Raw genomic sequence first — 16,913 nt, forward strand, 5'->3', positions numbered from 1 at the left:
TTTTCACTAGTTTAGTACATTTTATAGATGATAAATACAAAAAAGGTTTTGGACATACAAGGTTTCCACCCGACAGCGACGATATGCTATAAATATAAGGTGCTGGGAGTGAAAATTATATTGTAGCGGTGCCTCGGATTAAAAAAGTATTTATAGGGTGCCCTGAGACATAAAAGTTTGGGAACCCCTGGCTTAGACTTAGATTTCAGCTGATCTACAAACCGTACATTTCCAATTTTCATATGCATGGCCTATGTTTTGATTTCATTTTTTATATCGGATCATATCAGATCGGATCTCTGAAAAGTTTCACACTGATATTTATCCCCCCGTTTCCGCTGGGATTTACTGTAGAATTATGTGTGGAACACATCCGGTAAGCATGTAGAAAACAGCTGAGAACAGCTGACATACAAGCTCACGTCACGTCGCAGACGCGACCGTTGTGAGCTTGATCGGCTCGGCTGCCGACGCCGGAACTGCCGCCCACCTGCTGTGCAATGCACGATGGGACGTTGGAAACTTGTGGATAGGGGTTGTAAGTCAAATAAGTGCTGAATAGCTTTATATTTTGGTAGAAATCATTGCTATAGACCTTATAGCAATACTACAACGCTCCATAGATATGCGTTAGGCCAGTGGTTCCCATACTTTTTAGCTCGAGACCGAAAAGAGAGATTTGAGATCTCCCCCAGGTTCCAAACTAGCTCAACAAGCTCACAACGCAGAGCTTGTAGATCAGCTATTTTCACGAATTCTTCCGATAACGTTTTAAAAGAACAGAGATCGTCTTTCGGAACGAAATGTGTTAAACTTTTGTTTTCTAATTTAAAATTATGTTCATTACAAGTGTGGAAATTGAAGATTAGAGTTATACTTTGGTGTGCATGACTTCGTTTTCCCATCTGTTCATGCATTTTATCTGATAAGAATCACACAGGACACATTACAGAATGTAACCCTAGCCCTGTAAAGCAGTAAACTAAAGTGTGAGTCGATTTTTTTTTACAAAGGTGCGGTTCAACATCGCCACCCACCGGGAAACCAAAGAGGAACGCGCCACGTACGTCGAGATTCTCCCCGACTCCTTTGAAGAATCCACTGAACAGCGAAGACACGTAAGTTTAAGGAAATCTTAACTACATGAAACTTTTTACAGAAAAACAAGTTCCTCATAATAAGCAGACATGGCAACCCTGGTTGCAACTTCAAGTGGGTGCATATATACCGTATAATGACCTGGCAACTGATTGATCGACAAGTAAGACGCCCTAAGGCCGAGAAGCGACCGTCAAGTTGTGCTGAAAAACAGCTGACTGAGCGTTCAGTTAAACAGCGTGTTAAATCATGTGAAAGACACAGCTATTCAGCTACGCGCTACAGACCCATGTGTTACACCAAATGTGTTACTTACAACGTTTTGTGACCTGCCTTCATGGATGGAATGGGAGGGAGGAACTGAAGCCGATAGGTAACGAAATGTTGCGCATTAGTGTGACCCATAACCTGACTCCACCAAATGGTGGCAGCAGTGCGTACCGCCCTACTTTACCATCTGAACCTGCTCAGGGAGAGTTGATAACACTCGTAAAGTCCTGGGCCGGACCAATCAGCGACAGCTACAGGCGGGCTCTGAGCGCTCTGAGCCAATAGAGTCTGACTGCAGACCACGTGGAAACCCAGGAGGCGGATTAGGGGTGGGCGATACTGGAAAAAAACATTATCACGATACTCTTCATGCTGTATCACGATACACGATATTATCACGATACTGTTTTATGCGAGTTTTTAGGTTTATTATGATTATTAGACCCGCACAGATATTCTTTTGATAATCCATTAATTTTTTATGCTGCAGATAGAAAGATAGATAGCCTAATCTATGATTTTTTTAATGATAACATATTTTGATTTTTGATTAAACAATTAACATTTTTTACCTCAAAATATTTACTAGTTGGTGTGATGATGGTTCAGGTCATTCATATGGGTCCCAGAAATGTTTTATGGGTTCCCATAAAATGTTTTTTGAGTGTTGTGAGCTTGTAGATTTTCAAAACAATTTGGCTAAATCATTTCGGGACCTCTCTGGGGGTCTCGACCCACAGGTTGACAACAACCCATGCCTTACCATTGAAACTTGGGGGGAAAACAAATTACCCTATGACCAACCAAAGTCAGGAAGTTTGTTACAGAATTACTCTGTATTTTACAATACTGTTATCCTAGCTTTTAGCTTTTCTACTAACAATAATGGCATGGTTTTATAACTAAGCCAATTATGAAATGGACGCGAAATAGACGCGATAGCGGCAAATAGCTACTTGTTTGTAGTTAATAAAAACAGAAGCATGGATTTACAAGGCGATCTATCACCTCATCAATACTGTCAGAACACACAGCTATGAAGTGGAGACTCCAGCACACATAGCTCAGCTTTGCAGTGAGATGGCTGATAGCGATAGCAGGACAGATAAAGTAGTTTGCGTCCTGTTAGTTTAAGGCATCCATTATTAAAAATATGCTTCAAAGAATGCAGGGCATCACTGCTTTACAAAGTCCCGGACTCCCGTGAAAGTGAAACTCGTGGACCAGTGTGCCGTGCTCGCTTGGTGCTACAGCCAGTCACTGTAGAGTGTAGACACTCGCAGCCTGTCTGCGTGCTGCCCGGGGGCGGGGCCGTGAAAGCAAAGGGACAGATCCTCAAGCTATTGACACGTTGAGCCGCGACACGTTGTTAGCTGGTAGATCTGTTCTTTTTGGCGAATTACACCACAGTACTATAGAAGTATAAATTAAGCAATAGAGCTGCGACTCATAGAACATGCACTCGCTGTATCCAGAGCCTTTTCTGTATGACCGTTTGTATCACGAGAGAAACGATACTCTGAAATGGCCTATCGTGGCAAAGCTGTATCGTCGAGACGATAATTATCGCCATATCGCCCACCCCTAAGGCGGATTCTGGGTTTAACGTCATGCAGACAGGCCAATATGAGTGGTTGGAGTTAGCACTCCCTGACTGTGATAGACGGCCCCATCCAATCACCTGCTAAAGAATTTGAAAAAATGGCCCGCCCCCTACATCGAGTCTGCCCGAGCAATCCCAGATGGTATAAGTAGGGCGGTATATGCAGTATACGCACTGCCGCCACCATCCCATGGGCATGAGGTGCACGTCTTCATATTAACTGTGACCTTGACAGTCAAAATAACACATATCCATCGCTATGTTCACTGTTCAGACGTCCTCCGAACAGCTGCTGTGTTACTAGGAACCCTATCCCTTTTTGGGGTTCTTGTTGCTATGTAAAGTATATAGCAACATTATCTGTTTGTAATTTTTTTATTTGAAATTGTTCAGAAAACTCAATCAACGGCTGTGCCTGTGATTTCTCTCACAGGGTATCGTCATTGAGTTCATGGAAGATTCGGGGTTCATCAAGTGTACCCAGAATCCTCAGCTGTACTTCCACATGACGGAGGTGATCGAAAGGAAGAAACTAGAGCTCAACGAGAAGGTGGAGTTCAGCGTGGTGCCGGTAAGATCGCTCAGCACTTCACCATGTGTTCTTTAAAAAGAAACCGTTTTTTTTAGATGTAGATCTGCTATGTTTGAAAAATTGTGAACTTTTTTTGCAAATCTTTGAATATATCTTTTTTGAAAGCGAACATTTGTAACAAATATTTCCTTCTGGGGGATCCCTGAAAAACAACATTTTTTGTTTAAGGCATCCATTAGCCAAATACATATAATTTTGGGGGTTCTTGATGAAAAAGTTTGAGAACCACTGACATAGGAACATAGGTTTTCCAAAAAAAAACTTTAGAAGGATTTAGAAGACACTTATAGAATCGGTCAAAAACTTGCACAACATGTCACGATTTTCAAAAGCAGATCTACAAGCTCGCAGCGCTGCACCGAGTGAGCTTGTTATATCTGCTATTTCTTTAAATGTGTGTTTTATTTCTACACGTTTGATCATGTTTCCCTCTAGCATGAGACGGCAGAGGGAGGACTCCAAGCCATCAGGGTAAAACGTTTCACTGAGAAGGTGTTCCTGCCTGTCCGTAAACTGGGAGGCGTAGGAGCCACAAAAGCAAAGGTGAGACAACCAACAAGATTACCTCTGAAAACTGAACGTTTAGATTATGTAAAAAATAATAAAAGTTCAGATCACTGATCTGTTTGGTGTAGCTAGCACATCTATGTAAATATAATCAAACTAGAGGGTCGCGGCCCTTCGGGCCGCTGACATCTAGTTAAAAAAAAAAGTAAAAAAAAAAAAAAAGTAAAAAAAAAAAAAAGGAAAATGTTTTCAAAAATCCATTTTTAGATTAACACACACAAACAATTACAGCATGTGGATGGCGGCCATTTTGGCAGGCATCTTGAAGAAGGTGTGCAGAAAGCTGATTACATGAATTAATTTTTTATAATTTTTTTCAGCATCACAGGCTGGCCAGAGAGCAGTGAACACATTGCTGTCTCATATATTAGTGAACAGTGCCCACATTGCTGTCTCATATATTAGTGAACAGTGGCCCCCAGTGGCGACAGGGGGCGAATCAGGCTTCATGTCCGAGGCTTCATGTCCGTTTTGTGGAGGCTTCATGTCCGTTGTGTGGAGTGTGGGAGTGGCTCTTAAAGGAATGTATATATAAGATATTACTAGTCCTTGCCCATTGTTGTGGTGTGTACTAGGGCATTAACGACTTGTGATTTTTGCAAGTCGACTCGACTCAGTAAAAAGGTGAGTTGAAGTCGACTTTATTGCTTGATGACGTCATCACATCACAGACGACCCCCAATTATTTTGGGGGGTCCCCAGATGATTAACTTAATGTGAAACATTGTTTTCTCACTCAACTGTAAACAAACCAACATAAAGTTTAAGTGTATAGAGGGTATCTTCACATTTCTAAAGTGACAATTTAAGGACTTTTTAAGGACTCTAAAATGGCAAATTAAACATTGTCCAAATTGTCAAATATGTAGAGACAGAAATTGTGAAAATAGCCGATCTACGATGCGAGGCGTTGTGAGCATGTAGATCTGCTATTTTCACAATAGAAAGTTTTTTTGATTTTTCTTTTTACTTCGACTTTCGACTTTCTCTGGTGGGAGTCGACTTGTGTAATGAAGTTGACAGAGTCGACTTGTCGGCTTTTTCGTTAATGCCCTAGTGTGTACTGAGGTGAAAGTATCGGATAGTAAGATTTAAGACGTATCAGTGATGCAAGTCACCTGTAAATTTGTGCACACATTTGGGCTGTTACCATGGCCGCGGCATCAGTGATGTCATAGGATGTAAGACGTATCAGTGATGTCAGACCAACATCAGACAGACAGACATTGGGTCGTTTACAGACAGACATACATTTTGTCGTTTATTTTGCTAAATGATTTTAAATGATCTGATTTCACACAAATACTTTACTTGTGCCTTCTTGAAGATGACCATCAAGCTGGCTAAAGAGCCTGATCCTAAGGAGACTGAAGAATCTGAGTGAGTTGATGAAACCTTATTGTACACGTACTGTATCTCTTGTGCTTGCAAAATGAATCTCTTTTTACGTACTTCTTATCGCTGTGCAATACATCAAAAAGCTGTAAATTTCTGTTTTAAACTCATTCACTGCTAGAATAAATATATGAACGATTCACACTCGCCAGCAAAGGTTTGAGAACTACTGATTTCAAAGGCATTTGTAGAATTGATGTGTATAGTGCTTGTAGATGGGCTATGTCCACAATTTAAAAAAAAAAATTATCAAACAGAAGAAAAAGAAAGACAAACAAAAGGGCCTAATAAGTTTAGACATAAGGCGTAATTCCAATTATTAATTCTACAGGAAGGACAAACCGCAGAACGACAAGCTGAAGGCGGTGGTTAAAAACCTGCGAACTCAGGACAGCAGCAGCAGCTCTGGACACAGACACAGCTACAGCTACAGCGCCGGCCGCAGCAGGAGTCCCTCCAGCAGGAGGAGTCCTCCCCGTGACAAGTTTGGACGTTACCTGGAGAAGAGACGCAGCCCCAGCCAGGACAGGGGGGGCAGCAGCAGCAGCAGGTACACTGTCATTGACTAAAACCACAACGAAAGATGTTCGTCGACTGCCTTTTTATACTGATGAAAACTAAATCGGAACTAAATAAAAACCTGTGATGACTAAGACTTAAAGCAGAAATAAGCAGTTTTCTGCTGACATAAGCAGGAATCATGCAATTGCTTATTTTTATTTGTTATTTTTATTTTATTATATTCAGGCGGCTAACAATGCTCCCTAAACAAATCTAGTCTCTGTGGCGCTTCTAGGAGCCGCAGTCTACCTCCCAAACTATTATTTTATCTGTAAGAAGCTCTGTCATTAGCAGCTCATTGGTGCATGAACCAGCCGACCGGGGCTAAAAGGATTGACAGACAGGTCAACCAATCTGAACAAGAACAAGAGGCGGTCCTGATTGGTCTGTTATTTTGGATGGGCACCCAGTTTAATCGACCAATGACAGAACTTCTCACAGATAAAAATAATAGTTTTAGGCAGATTGTAGCCCCAGGAAGTGTCACACACAACATTTCTTTAGGAAGCATTGTTAGCCGCCTGAAAAAATGTAAATACATTTAAATACATTTTTAAATTAAGCAATTGCATGGTTCCTGCTTATGTCACAGAAAACTGCCCCCAAGTACCAGACTGCCACTATCCTAGATTTCTAGTGCACGGATCAATTTTTAGTGCACGGATCGTGCACGCCCATGCACCATATATGCATCATATGTGTAGTACTTTTTAACAGCTTTCAAACAAAAAAATCCGCTTGGAAATCCGTTCAGGCATTCATGAGTTACAAGCCTTCAAAGTCAGACAAAACAGCCATTTTTGACATTTTGAAAGATGTGTTTGTTTGTTATGGGGCTACACATGCAATTTCACAATTGCGATCATGCCTAATACATTTGAGGCATTTTTAGAATTTTTTTTATAAAAAAAAAAATTGAAAAAAAAAAACCCTTTTTTTTTTTTTTTTTTTTTTTTTTCAAAATGGCTTCCAACTCGTGAAACTCGGGCTCTGGCAGCCTGGGACTACTGTAATAACTCGGGAAACTCGGGCCTTGGCAGTCAATGAGTTAATAGATTGACAATTTCGTCAACAAATACAAACTAGAATAACACATCTATGTTATGATATGAAGGGACTTTTAGAGAAGATGTCCAGTAGAACTGAAAGACTATAAGCAGATTTATGTTTCCGCATACCGGTAAGTAGATTTGTGTTTGGTTGCGCTCGGGTGTTGCGCTCTGAAAATGCAACGCATCATGAGCTTGTAATTGGGCTATTTTCAGCATGCCGCCAAGTGTAAAATATCCCATTACAATGCCATCAAAGCCCGCCAAAATGATGTTTTCTCCAAGAATATATAATGTAGATCAGTGCTTAACACTTAGCATTTGAAAGCAAGTTGAAAAATCTAGTAGCACACAAATGATTTTAGGGTCACGATGAGAAGTTATCAAATAATGTTTTTCTTTAATAAAGTGATATGAGGTCAATGAGGAGGCATTTATAAGTGAAATTATTCAACTCAATTGATTTAAGTAACTGTCTGAGAAAGAGTGCTGTGTGACTGTCTACATCCCTTGCTACAGTTACCTCAAAATTGTATGGGTCCCCAATACAATGTTGTTGAGCGTTGTGACCGGCTACTTTCAAAATGTTTGCCTCTAATATTATTTTACAATTTGGCTAAGGTTTGAACGTTTATTTTTTATAGTATAGTTCATTACTTTGCTGTATTGTTCTGTTTATTTTCTTTCTTGAGGTATTTCAAAGGTTAAATTGTAACTTCGCTGTGATCTGAGGACCCCCCAAAATCATTTGGGGACCTCTCTGGGGTCTCGACCCACAGGTTGACTGAAGACACTCGGGAGGGAGTCCTGTTGTTGGGGCATTTGCTTGTTGTTCTCAGCTCGTTTTGCCAGTAGTTTGGTGGTGTGGGTGGATGGGGTAGTGGGGCATTTTCTTTTTGGAGCTGTGTGGAGCTCCCTATACGTGGCCGTGTGTGTATCCGTCTATGTGGGTCCGTATGTAGCCCTGTCTATGTGGGTCCGTATGTAGCCTCAAGAATGTGGTGAAGTACCTTTTATGACCACACATGTTAAGGGAGGGGCGCTGTTTTCAACTGCAATACACACACACACACACACACACACACACACACACACACACACACACACACACAGCTCCACTTCGAACAGAGGTTCGATTTTTAACAAATCTAGCACTCCCTTTCTGTTGCCTGTAACTTAAAAGTGCCCATGCCTGTACTTCACACACACCCGCAGCACAGTAAACCACAGTAAACAGTGTTGTGTTGGAGTAGAAGTATAGGACTTCTTTTTTACATTAAGACGTTTTGCTTGCATTGCGATGCAGCCCTGTACCGTTTTCAGGGGTTAAAGTTCTCAGTCCTGGGGACTGATTTCAGTCTTGAGGATCCCATAGGGGCTTTTCTGAATAATAGCCCTTACCCGTTCAAAGATATGAGCTCCGAAATGATGTGCAGTGTGTGGGTTATGGGATGTGCACTGTGCACACAGTATATGAGGGATGGAAAGTAACTTTAACTGGTGCTTGCATGATAATATGTAGGAGCATCAATGTGAGAAATACCCGTTTCGTTTAATGGCTACAGAGATACTGTGTCGCCCCCCCCCCCCCCCCCCCCCCCCCCCACACACACACACACACACACACACACACACACACACACACACACACACACACACACACACACACACACACACACACACACACACACACACAGCTGGTTAAACATGTTGCCTCATGCTAGATGCAGAATAGATATGCCTCATGCTAGATGCAGAATAGATATAGATGCACCATAAAAATGCTAATATACAGCATACGATTTGTGAAAGTGACAAACGGCCTTCACAGTTATGTCAGGTGTGTTCATATGCTGATGGTGATGCGATTTCAGATCAATTGCTCCAGCCACCGAGGAGAAACGCTGGGACAGACAGACAGACATTCGCAAAATTATAGTATAGATAGATGGGGAGGTGTAGCGATGGCCGCGGCGTGAATGACAGTCGTCAAAACGCTAGTCAAGTGATCTCCAAACAAAAAAAAAATCAGTTATAATTTCAAGATATGAGTATTTTGAACTAGCAATAGAATACAACAGAACTTCAGAAGATACTTCTATAAAATGAAGCATGGATTGGCGTACACACACATTCACAGAACTTGAGGGAAACACCTCAAATATTGATGTGCGGTGTGCGCGCGCCATGTTTCAAAAATCACATATAGGTAGGGGTGGGCGATATGGTGATAATTATTGTTGAGACGATACAATGTCTCCACGATATGCCTTTTCAGAGATATCGTATATCGTGATACAATGAGGGAGCCTTGTAAAAAATCCTGTTTAATTGTTAATACAGTGTTTCATTGCAGAATCCTCAATCCATTTAAACCTGCATTTTGGTCTAAATCAGTAGTTCTCAAACTTTAAAATGTCAAGCCTCCCCTTAACTCTGACAGTATACAAATGGCACCAAATGGACCCGTAAGGGTCCATTTGGTTCCATTTGTATACTGTCAGAGTTAGACTTGTAGGGTCAAATTTAGACCTCGAAAAGGAACACACTTTGGACCCCACTTTGAGGACCAATGGTCAAAATGACGTGTTACTCTTTTTTTCCTTTAGTTTTTGTTACCATGTAGGTGGTTGTACTGTTAATTAACTTGAAATAGAACATGTAAAAATAATCGCGATAAGATTGTGTATCGTGATACAGCTTGGAAGAATATTGTGATATTAGTATTTTTCAATATCGCCCACCCCTACCCGCAGCACAGTAAACCACAGTAAACAGTGTCGTGTTGGAGTAGAAGTATAGGACTTCTTAGAAAGTTTTTCATTAAGACGTTTTACTTGCATTGCGATGCAGCCCTGCGCCGTTCTGCATCGACGCGGCGACTTCACATAATTGTTCATAGCCCACGTTTGTTGTTCGTTTTTCCTCCTGAAGGCGACATTACAGGAGTCGCAGCCGCAGCGGCAGCAGGAGTCGCGGCGGCAGGAGGAGCAGCAGGAGCCGCAGCAGGAGCCACAGCCGCAGCAGGAGCAGGGAGCACAGCAAGGAGCGCTCGCGCCGCAGCCCCACCCCGGAGCTCATCCTGAGGAAGAGACGCTCACGCCGCAGCCCCACCCCGGAGCTCATCCTGAGGAAGAGGCCCCGGGAGGTAGCGCTGCACAACATGTCCTTATCGTATTGACCGAATTCACGTTACGCAACTTCCTGGTGCTGACGTCACGTTGAAGGGGAAAACTACTAAAAGCCTAACACAGAAATCGCAAATTTAATGCAATTTCCGAATAGTACAGTATAAAATATGGCTAGCATGATCAAGAAATAATGATTTGTTGGCTTTAAGTCGAGCAATTTCTGTATTAATTTACCCTTCAAAGCTGACGTCAGCACCAGGAAGTTAATGAGAAATTTGCTGCGTGCGTGGGCGGGCCGTGAATAGGGTCTATTGTTATTGTGGTATGACCATGCGCTATGTCAGTATCGCAAAAAAGGCAATGATATGGGCGATATATCGCCCTGGGCAGTAGTATGTATGCCATATTGTTGCCTTTTGCGATCACTTCAGTTCAATTTCGCCCATATATTTATTTATAAATAAATCGCCCACAAGAAGGCCACATATTTAAATTTAAATACATATATGGGGGTTATATGGACTTAGAATATCAAATAACAAGTGTGGGAACCCAATAGCACTTAAAATCAAGAGTGATATGGACTTGTTATTATGCTATTGTTTTATATATGTATCTATCTATATCTATATATCTCTATATATATGTCTATATATATCTATATATATATATATATATATATATATATATATATAATGCTTAGTTTTGATTGTTGCAACACTTAATATATTGAATATGAAATGTGTACAGTAATATCATATATTGTATCGATATATGAGATATGACACTGTGTCTGTGTGGTGCAGTCCTACCGGGAGGACTCCAGGCGTCCCATGGTGGAAGACGAGCTGGCCAGGAAGAAGAGAGAGCTGGACGAGCTCAACCAGATGATCGCCTACAAGAAGGCCCTGGTGGAGCCCCGGGACCCCCGGGCGGGGCCGGGGGGCGGCACCTGCATCGACTACGGCCACGGCTCGCGGCAGCCTGTGCCGCTCGGCGAGTACAAGCCGCCCCGGTCCATCCTGAAGAAACGCCCCGACAGTCCCGACTACAGCCGCTACCCCCCGTCCTCCATGGAGCCTAGGAGGGGACCCTACGACGAGCGGGACAGGGACAGACCCCCTTATTATAACGATCCGTACGACGATAGGGGCGGGCCGCCCTATCGGGAACGCCCGGCGTACGACGACCCCCCCTACGGTGATCGCTACCGGGACCGGCCCTACGGCGAGCGTCCCTTTGACAGCCGCGGCTATGACGATCGTCCCTATCCTCCCGACCGCCCTTACGCCGACCGGCCGTACGGGGACCGCCCCTACGCCAGCGGCCCCGGCCCTGGCCCTGGCCCCGGACCCGGCCCCGGACCGGCCCCCAGGGGCCCCGGCCCAGCCCCTGGCCCCGGCTCTGCCCCTTACACCGATCGCTACGACGTGTACGACGACCCCTACGAAGACCGCCAGCAGCAGCAGCAGTACGATCGCCCGTACGGCGACCAGCCGAAATACGGCGGCCCGTACGATCCGCCGCCTCCGGAGCTCCGCCGAGATCCCTCGCCGGCTGCTCCTCATCCTCAGACAGCTCTATCTCCTCAACCTACCCAGTCTTCTGTCCCCGCCTCCTCCTATCCTACGTCCTATGAACCTCCACCTAGTAGCACCTACAGCATGGCTCCCTCAAGCAGCAGCTACAGCATGGCTCCCTCAAGCAGCTCCTACACCCAAGCTCCTTCCAACAGTTCGTACACCCAAGCTCCTTCCAACAGTTCGTACACCCAAGCTCCTTCCAACAGTTCGTACACCCAAGCTCCTTCCAACAGTTCGTACACCCAGGCTCCCTCCGGCAGTTCCTACTCCAATCCTCCTTCCAACACCTCCTACTCCAATGCTCCTTCGAACACCTCCTACACCCAGGCTCCCTCAAGCGGTTCCTACACCCAGACTCCTTCCAACATCTCCTACACCCAGGCTCCCTCCAACACCACCTACACTCAGAGCGCCTACGCCCAGGCCGCCACGGCGCCTCACCTGCTGACCCGCCAACAGTCTCCTCCTCCCTTCCGGCCGCCGTCTCCCAAAGAACCTCCGCCCCGAAGCCCCTCCCCGAGACCCCGCTACAACCCCCCTCCTTTCCAGCCCCCCTCCTACGAGTCGGAGCAGTACTTCGAGAGCACGAGTCCCAAGGTCCCCGACGACGGCCTGCTGCCCCACGAGCGCGCCATCCAGGACGGCGGCGACCGCGGCTTCTCTCGGCTCTTCTCGCAGGTAGGAGTAGGCCTGTCACAATTATTACATGATCGTCTAGTCCTCAAATTGTTTTAGATAGTCGCAATTATTTTGTCATAATCAATGAATCAATAATAAAGTATTGGTATAAAAATTATTTAAAGTGCCATAAGTAGAAAGTGCTCATTATGCAGAACGTCAGTGTTCAGTATCAATCTGGAAAATATATAATGATTAAAAAAGAATGAGAAAAATCATGAAAATTTGAATTTTGACCTGAGTGTCTTTTGAATTCTTCTAAGATTTTTGGAAAAACCCTATGTCTCTACATCAGCAATCTGGCCAGCCATCGTCAAAGAAAAGGTCCTTTTCACTCAACTGGAGCTCAGTTAGTCTGTTCTTGAGAGACCACTATGTCATTGGTTCTCAAACTTTTTTCATGTGAAGGACCCCCAAAATGACATGTATTTGGCCACGGACCCCCATCTCAAAATATTTAGTTCCAGGGACCACCCCCAGAATCAAAATTTGAGATACAAAGCTCGCTTTAAAAATACATATGTTCAAAGATTTGCTCACAATGTGTCGCATTGTGAGCTTGCAGATTGGCTATTTTCAAATGGCTGACATGTAGGGCTGAAGTGGTTAATGTATGTTTTGTAACAATAGTCAAAGTTTACAAGGTAAACTAGTAACTAAAATGTCCAAATAAATGTAGTGGAGTTAATGTACAATATTGTACAATACAACCTCAGAGATGTAGTGGAGTACAAGTACTGAAAATTGGAAATGGATGTGCTGAGCTACTTTCCACCTGTTCTCTCAGGACCACTCGAACAGCAACACACCGTCCCGCGGGGCGGGGGACGGGAGGACGCGCTCCAGCCCCTCCCCCATGAGGTCCTCCGCAGAGCGGGCCGGCAGCGAGGACAGCAAGACACCGGTAGGGACGGACGGGGATCATGATCGCTATTGCCGTTTATCAGGGGGAAAGAAATCGCAGAGATTTTAAGATTGTCCTCTGTCATAGAAGACTCGATTTGCTTTTTGTTGAGCTGCAAAGTCAGTACCACATAAAGGACAACGTTGTTTTTTTGTTTTTTGTTTTTTGTTTTTTTTTACTAGAAGGGTCCATATCCTAGATTGCAATTACAGTAAAGAAAGGATGAGTGTTAGAATGTTTTTTTTTTACTGTTTTCTTCGCTATCCTTTTAGTGATTTTAGCTATGTTGATTTCAGTGGGTGAGGGCACACTTTCAAGTTGGTAAATACCGGTATGTATTTTTAGACACAATAAGAAAACATTTTTTTTATTACTATTTACAGTAACACTACTAGCCCCCATAAGTCACATCTGCCCATGAAAGAATGTGGTGCATCTTGGGAATGGCCTTATTGTGTCTAAAAAGACACTTGTACACATGCCCTCACCCACTGAAATCAAAATCGTTAAAATTGCTAAAACGATTTAAACCCTCTATACTTGATAAAAATGGACCTGTAAAGAGTGCATTTTGGACGCTCTTATTTCACAACACACAAATAGATTCGCCAAAATTATTTTCGGCAAACGCTCCCCGCATAAAAGGAATGCTGGGGTTAAAAGTGGTTTAACAAAAGTGTCATTTTAAGTTTTGATATCGTCAATCGCAAAGCAAAATTGCCCCAATAATCGTGAGGTGTAATCATCTCCATAACGTGGTCCCATCGTTCCCAGGCGGAGGAGCCTTACGATAAGATCCAGTCGCTGCTGAGGAGCATCGGGCTGAAGCTGTCCACCAGAGACGTGTCCAAGCTGGCCAGCGGAGCCCAGGACAAGCAGCACTACGCCCGGAGCGACCGCTCCTCCGTGTCCTCGGAGCGCGAGCACAGACACTCCTCTCTCGGGTGAGTGAAGCCCTCAACACGATTTGTCATATAGCTCGGAAAATTATATTCACTGTTTGATGCAAGCACCACATTTTGCACAAAAGGTTTCCTCTGCCTGGACATACTTTTTTTCCAAAAAGCATGTTACATGCTTTTTTGGAAAAGGTAGGTCCAGAAGAAACAAAATGTGGTGCTTGTATTACAAAGTGAATGATTCTTCCAAAATAATTTACTTAATTTCCTGTGCTTATAAGCATAGTAGCCTGATAAAAGTATTAGTTATATTAGTAGTTATTTTTAACAGTTTTTTTTTATTAACCAAGTGCGTTTTGCCAATAATGTCAGTTAGTTTTGTAAACACACAATACAGTTTCAGTTTGTTATCATTTTGTAATTCTAGTTTTTGTATTTTATTCGCTGAGTTTTCGTTAACTATAATTCAACCTCCACGCGACACAGCCCTGCTGCCGGGGAGGAGCAGCGGCGCTCCGTCAGCCGCTCCTCGGACCGCTTCCACTCCCCGTCCCCCGGGGCCTCCATCCACTCCCAGTCCCCCGGAGGGGACACTCCCAGCAGGCAGCAGCAGAACATCTCTGAGTACGAGGGCTTCCTGGACCAGCTGGAGATGGAGGCCTTCAAGAGGGCCAGGGAGATGCAGCGGAGCCTCACCAGCCTGGGCGGAGGAGGAACGCCTGAGCACCACGCCACCCCCCCTCCTCCAAACCCTCCCAGCCACAGCCAGCCCCAGGGCCAGCCCATAGCCGCACACTACGGCTGGGCCTCACACTACTCCACTGCACCAAGGTCCTTCATAGTTCTTTCTCTTTCTCCTTCTTATTTATTTTTCTTTTTAGTTCAGGATTGGTAGTTTATAAAAACTAACAATTTTTTGTTTTTTTTTATTATTCAAAACGTTCTGAAAATATATATATATATTTTTTACAAACTAAAATGAAGGTCATTTTCGAAATTATTTTGTTAGTTAGGAATGACTTCGTTTTAGTTTGTTTTGGAAGCACACAGTACAGTTTCAGTTCATTCCTTTTTTTGTGTGAAGCCTCGTTTTATATTGCATTTCAGTTAAAGCATCACAATTTAACCTTTTTCTTTCTCTTACAAACTTATACAGTACGATTAAGGTGTTGCATTTGGTGTCCTTGCTCTTTTGAGAAACGTGTCTCTCATATCCCACCTAGATGCAGTATATGACACTCATTCTGAATTTCTGACCCTATAGTCAATATTCAATTGATCCCGGGTTCCATTCAATCATTCATCATGTCTTAAAAGCTGAAAACCCTGATCTGAATCTCTCATTGGTAAACAGAAGCACAGCAGCCAAAACCACACTGCAAAGGTTTGGTAAAGAGTAGAATAAAGCAGTAGTAGAAGAGAAACTAAAACATTTTGTCAATTTTTTTTAGAAATATCTTTCAGTTGTCTGTAATAACCTTGTTCTACCACGCAGCTCCACCACCACCACCACCACTGCGACTTCGCCTACCACCGCCGGTCAGGGGACCCCGAGGTTTGTGACTCCCCCCGGCCCCCCTCCGGGCCCCCCTCCCAGACGGACCACTCCCGGGGTCCCTCGTTTCGCTCCACCGCCGCCAACCTCTCCCTCCTCCTCCTCCGGGGTCAACCTTCCCTTTTTAGGGCAGCCCGACATGGCGCCGACCTCCGCTTCCACCGCCACCAAGACTCCTCCCCCGCCGCAAACTCCACCAGCTCAGGTCGGTGTTCTTTTTTGTTCCTAACTCTGTAACTGTCGTTTGTAGTCTTGGGGTCGTTCACAAGCTGCGGAAAGCTGTGGAAGAGCGCTCCCTAGCGCAAACCAAAACTACAACTGCACTCTGTCAATTCAATTCAATTTTATTAAAGTGTCAAATCATAACAAGTTATCTCAAGACTTTACAAAGGCTAAAGAGCCGTGGGAGAGAGGGAGGGGGAGAGAGGGAGAGACAAGGGAGAGACAAGGGAAAGGGGGGAGGGAGGGAGAGACAAAGGTGACAAAGGTGCCAACTTGTTCCTTGTGCACAAGTAGGCTATGTATGGCCTACTTGAAGCCTGCTTCCAGACCATAGACCCGCCCACTCTCAGAGTGGACTGTTTCTCTGGTCTGGAGCTGAGTACATGAATCGGCCGTTCCCAACAGTGGGTCTAACGAATATCCAATCCACGCAGCAGTTGAAACGATTCAAACAAAGTTCACACACCACCAGGCAGGTAGGCAGACAGGCACACGCACGCACGCGCTGATTTCACCAAGCTGTTAATGTTGATTACACGTTTCTGGTCGCAGTTCTGTGTGGAAGCAGTCACTGGCACAGACAGAGACAGACACACGCCGCGACCGTGTGTCGCGATCACTCGCGCGTGCTCCCACAAAAGTCCCTCCCCCAGAAATTGTTGTTCAGAATAGGGCACAGTTTCAGACTAAAGCGTGAGCTGAGTCTGAAATCAGGCTAGCCTGCTTGTGCCAAACATGGCACTCGTCCTTGGCAGAGAATGAGTTGACACATTCACCGCCAATGACGTAATGACACGTCATTCAAA

General features: G+C 44.3%; 1 protein-coding gene across 1 annotated transcript in view; it reads left to right on the forward strand.

Moving 5' to 3' along the window:
* LOC308297661 (uncharacterized protein) overlaps positions 1-16,913 on the forward strand; it is a 67,709-nt gene that overhangs the window by 40,986 nt on the left and 9,810 nt on the right. The window contains exons 16-26 of the mRNA XM_080741192.1: positions 1,014-1,118; positions 3,405-3,542; positions 3,999-4,106; positions 5,458-5,510; positions 5,857-6,075; positions 10,070-10,283; positions 11,073-12,527; positions 13,315-13,431; positions 14,206-14,375; positions 14,817-15,161; positions 15,826-16,090. Coding sequence (XP_080597318.1) covers positions 1,014-1,118; positions 3,405-3,542; positions 3,999-4,106; positions 5,458-5,510; positions 5,857-6,075; positions 10,070-10,283; positions 11,073-12,527; positions 13,315-13,431; positions 14,206-14,375; positions 14,817-15,161; positions 15,826-16,090 — 3,189 coding nt within the window. The remainder of the gene's footprint in view (positions 1-1,013; positions 1,119-3,404; positions 3,543-3,998; positions 4,107-5,457; positions 5,511-5,856; positions 6,076-10,069; positions 10,284-11,072; positions 12,528-13,314; positions 13,432-14,205; positions 14,376-14,816; positions 15,162-15,825; positions 16,091-16,913) is intronic.

This window comes from Nannobrachium achirus, assembly GCF_963921795.1.
Source record: "Nannobrachium achirus genome assembly, chromosome: 13".
In the NCBI taxonomy this organism is placed as follows: Eukaryota; Metazoa; Chordata; class Actinopteri; order Myctophiformes; family Myctophidae; genus Nannobrachium; species Nannobrachium achirus.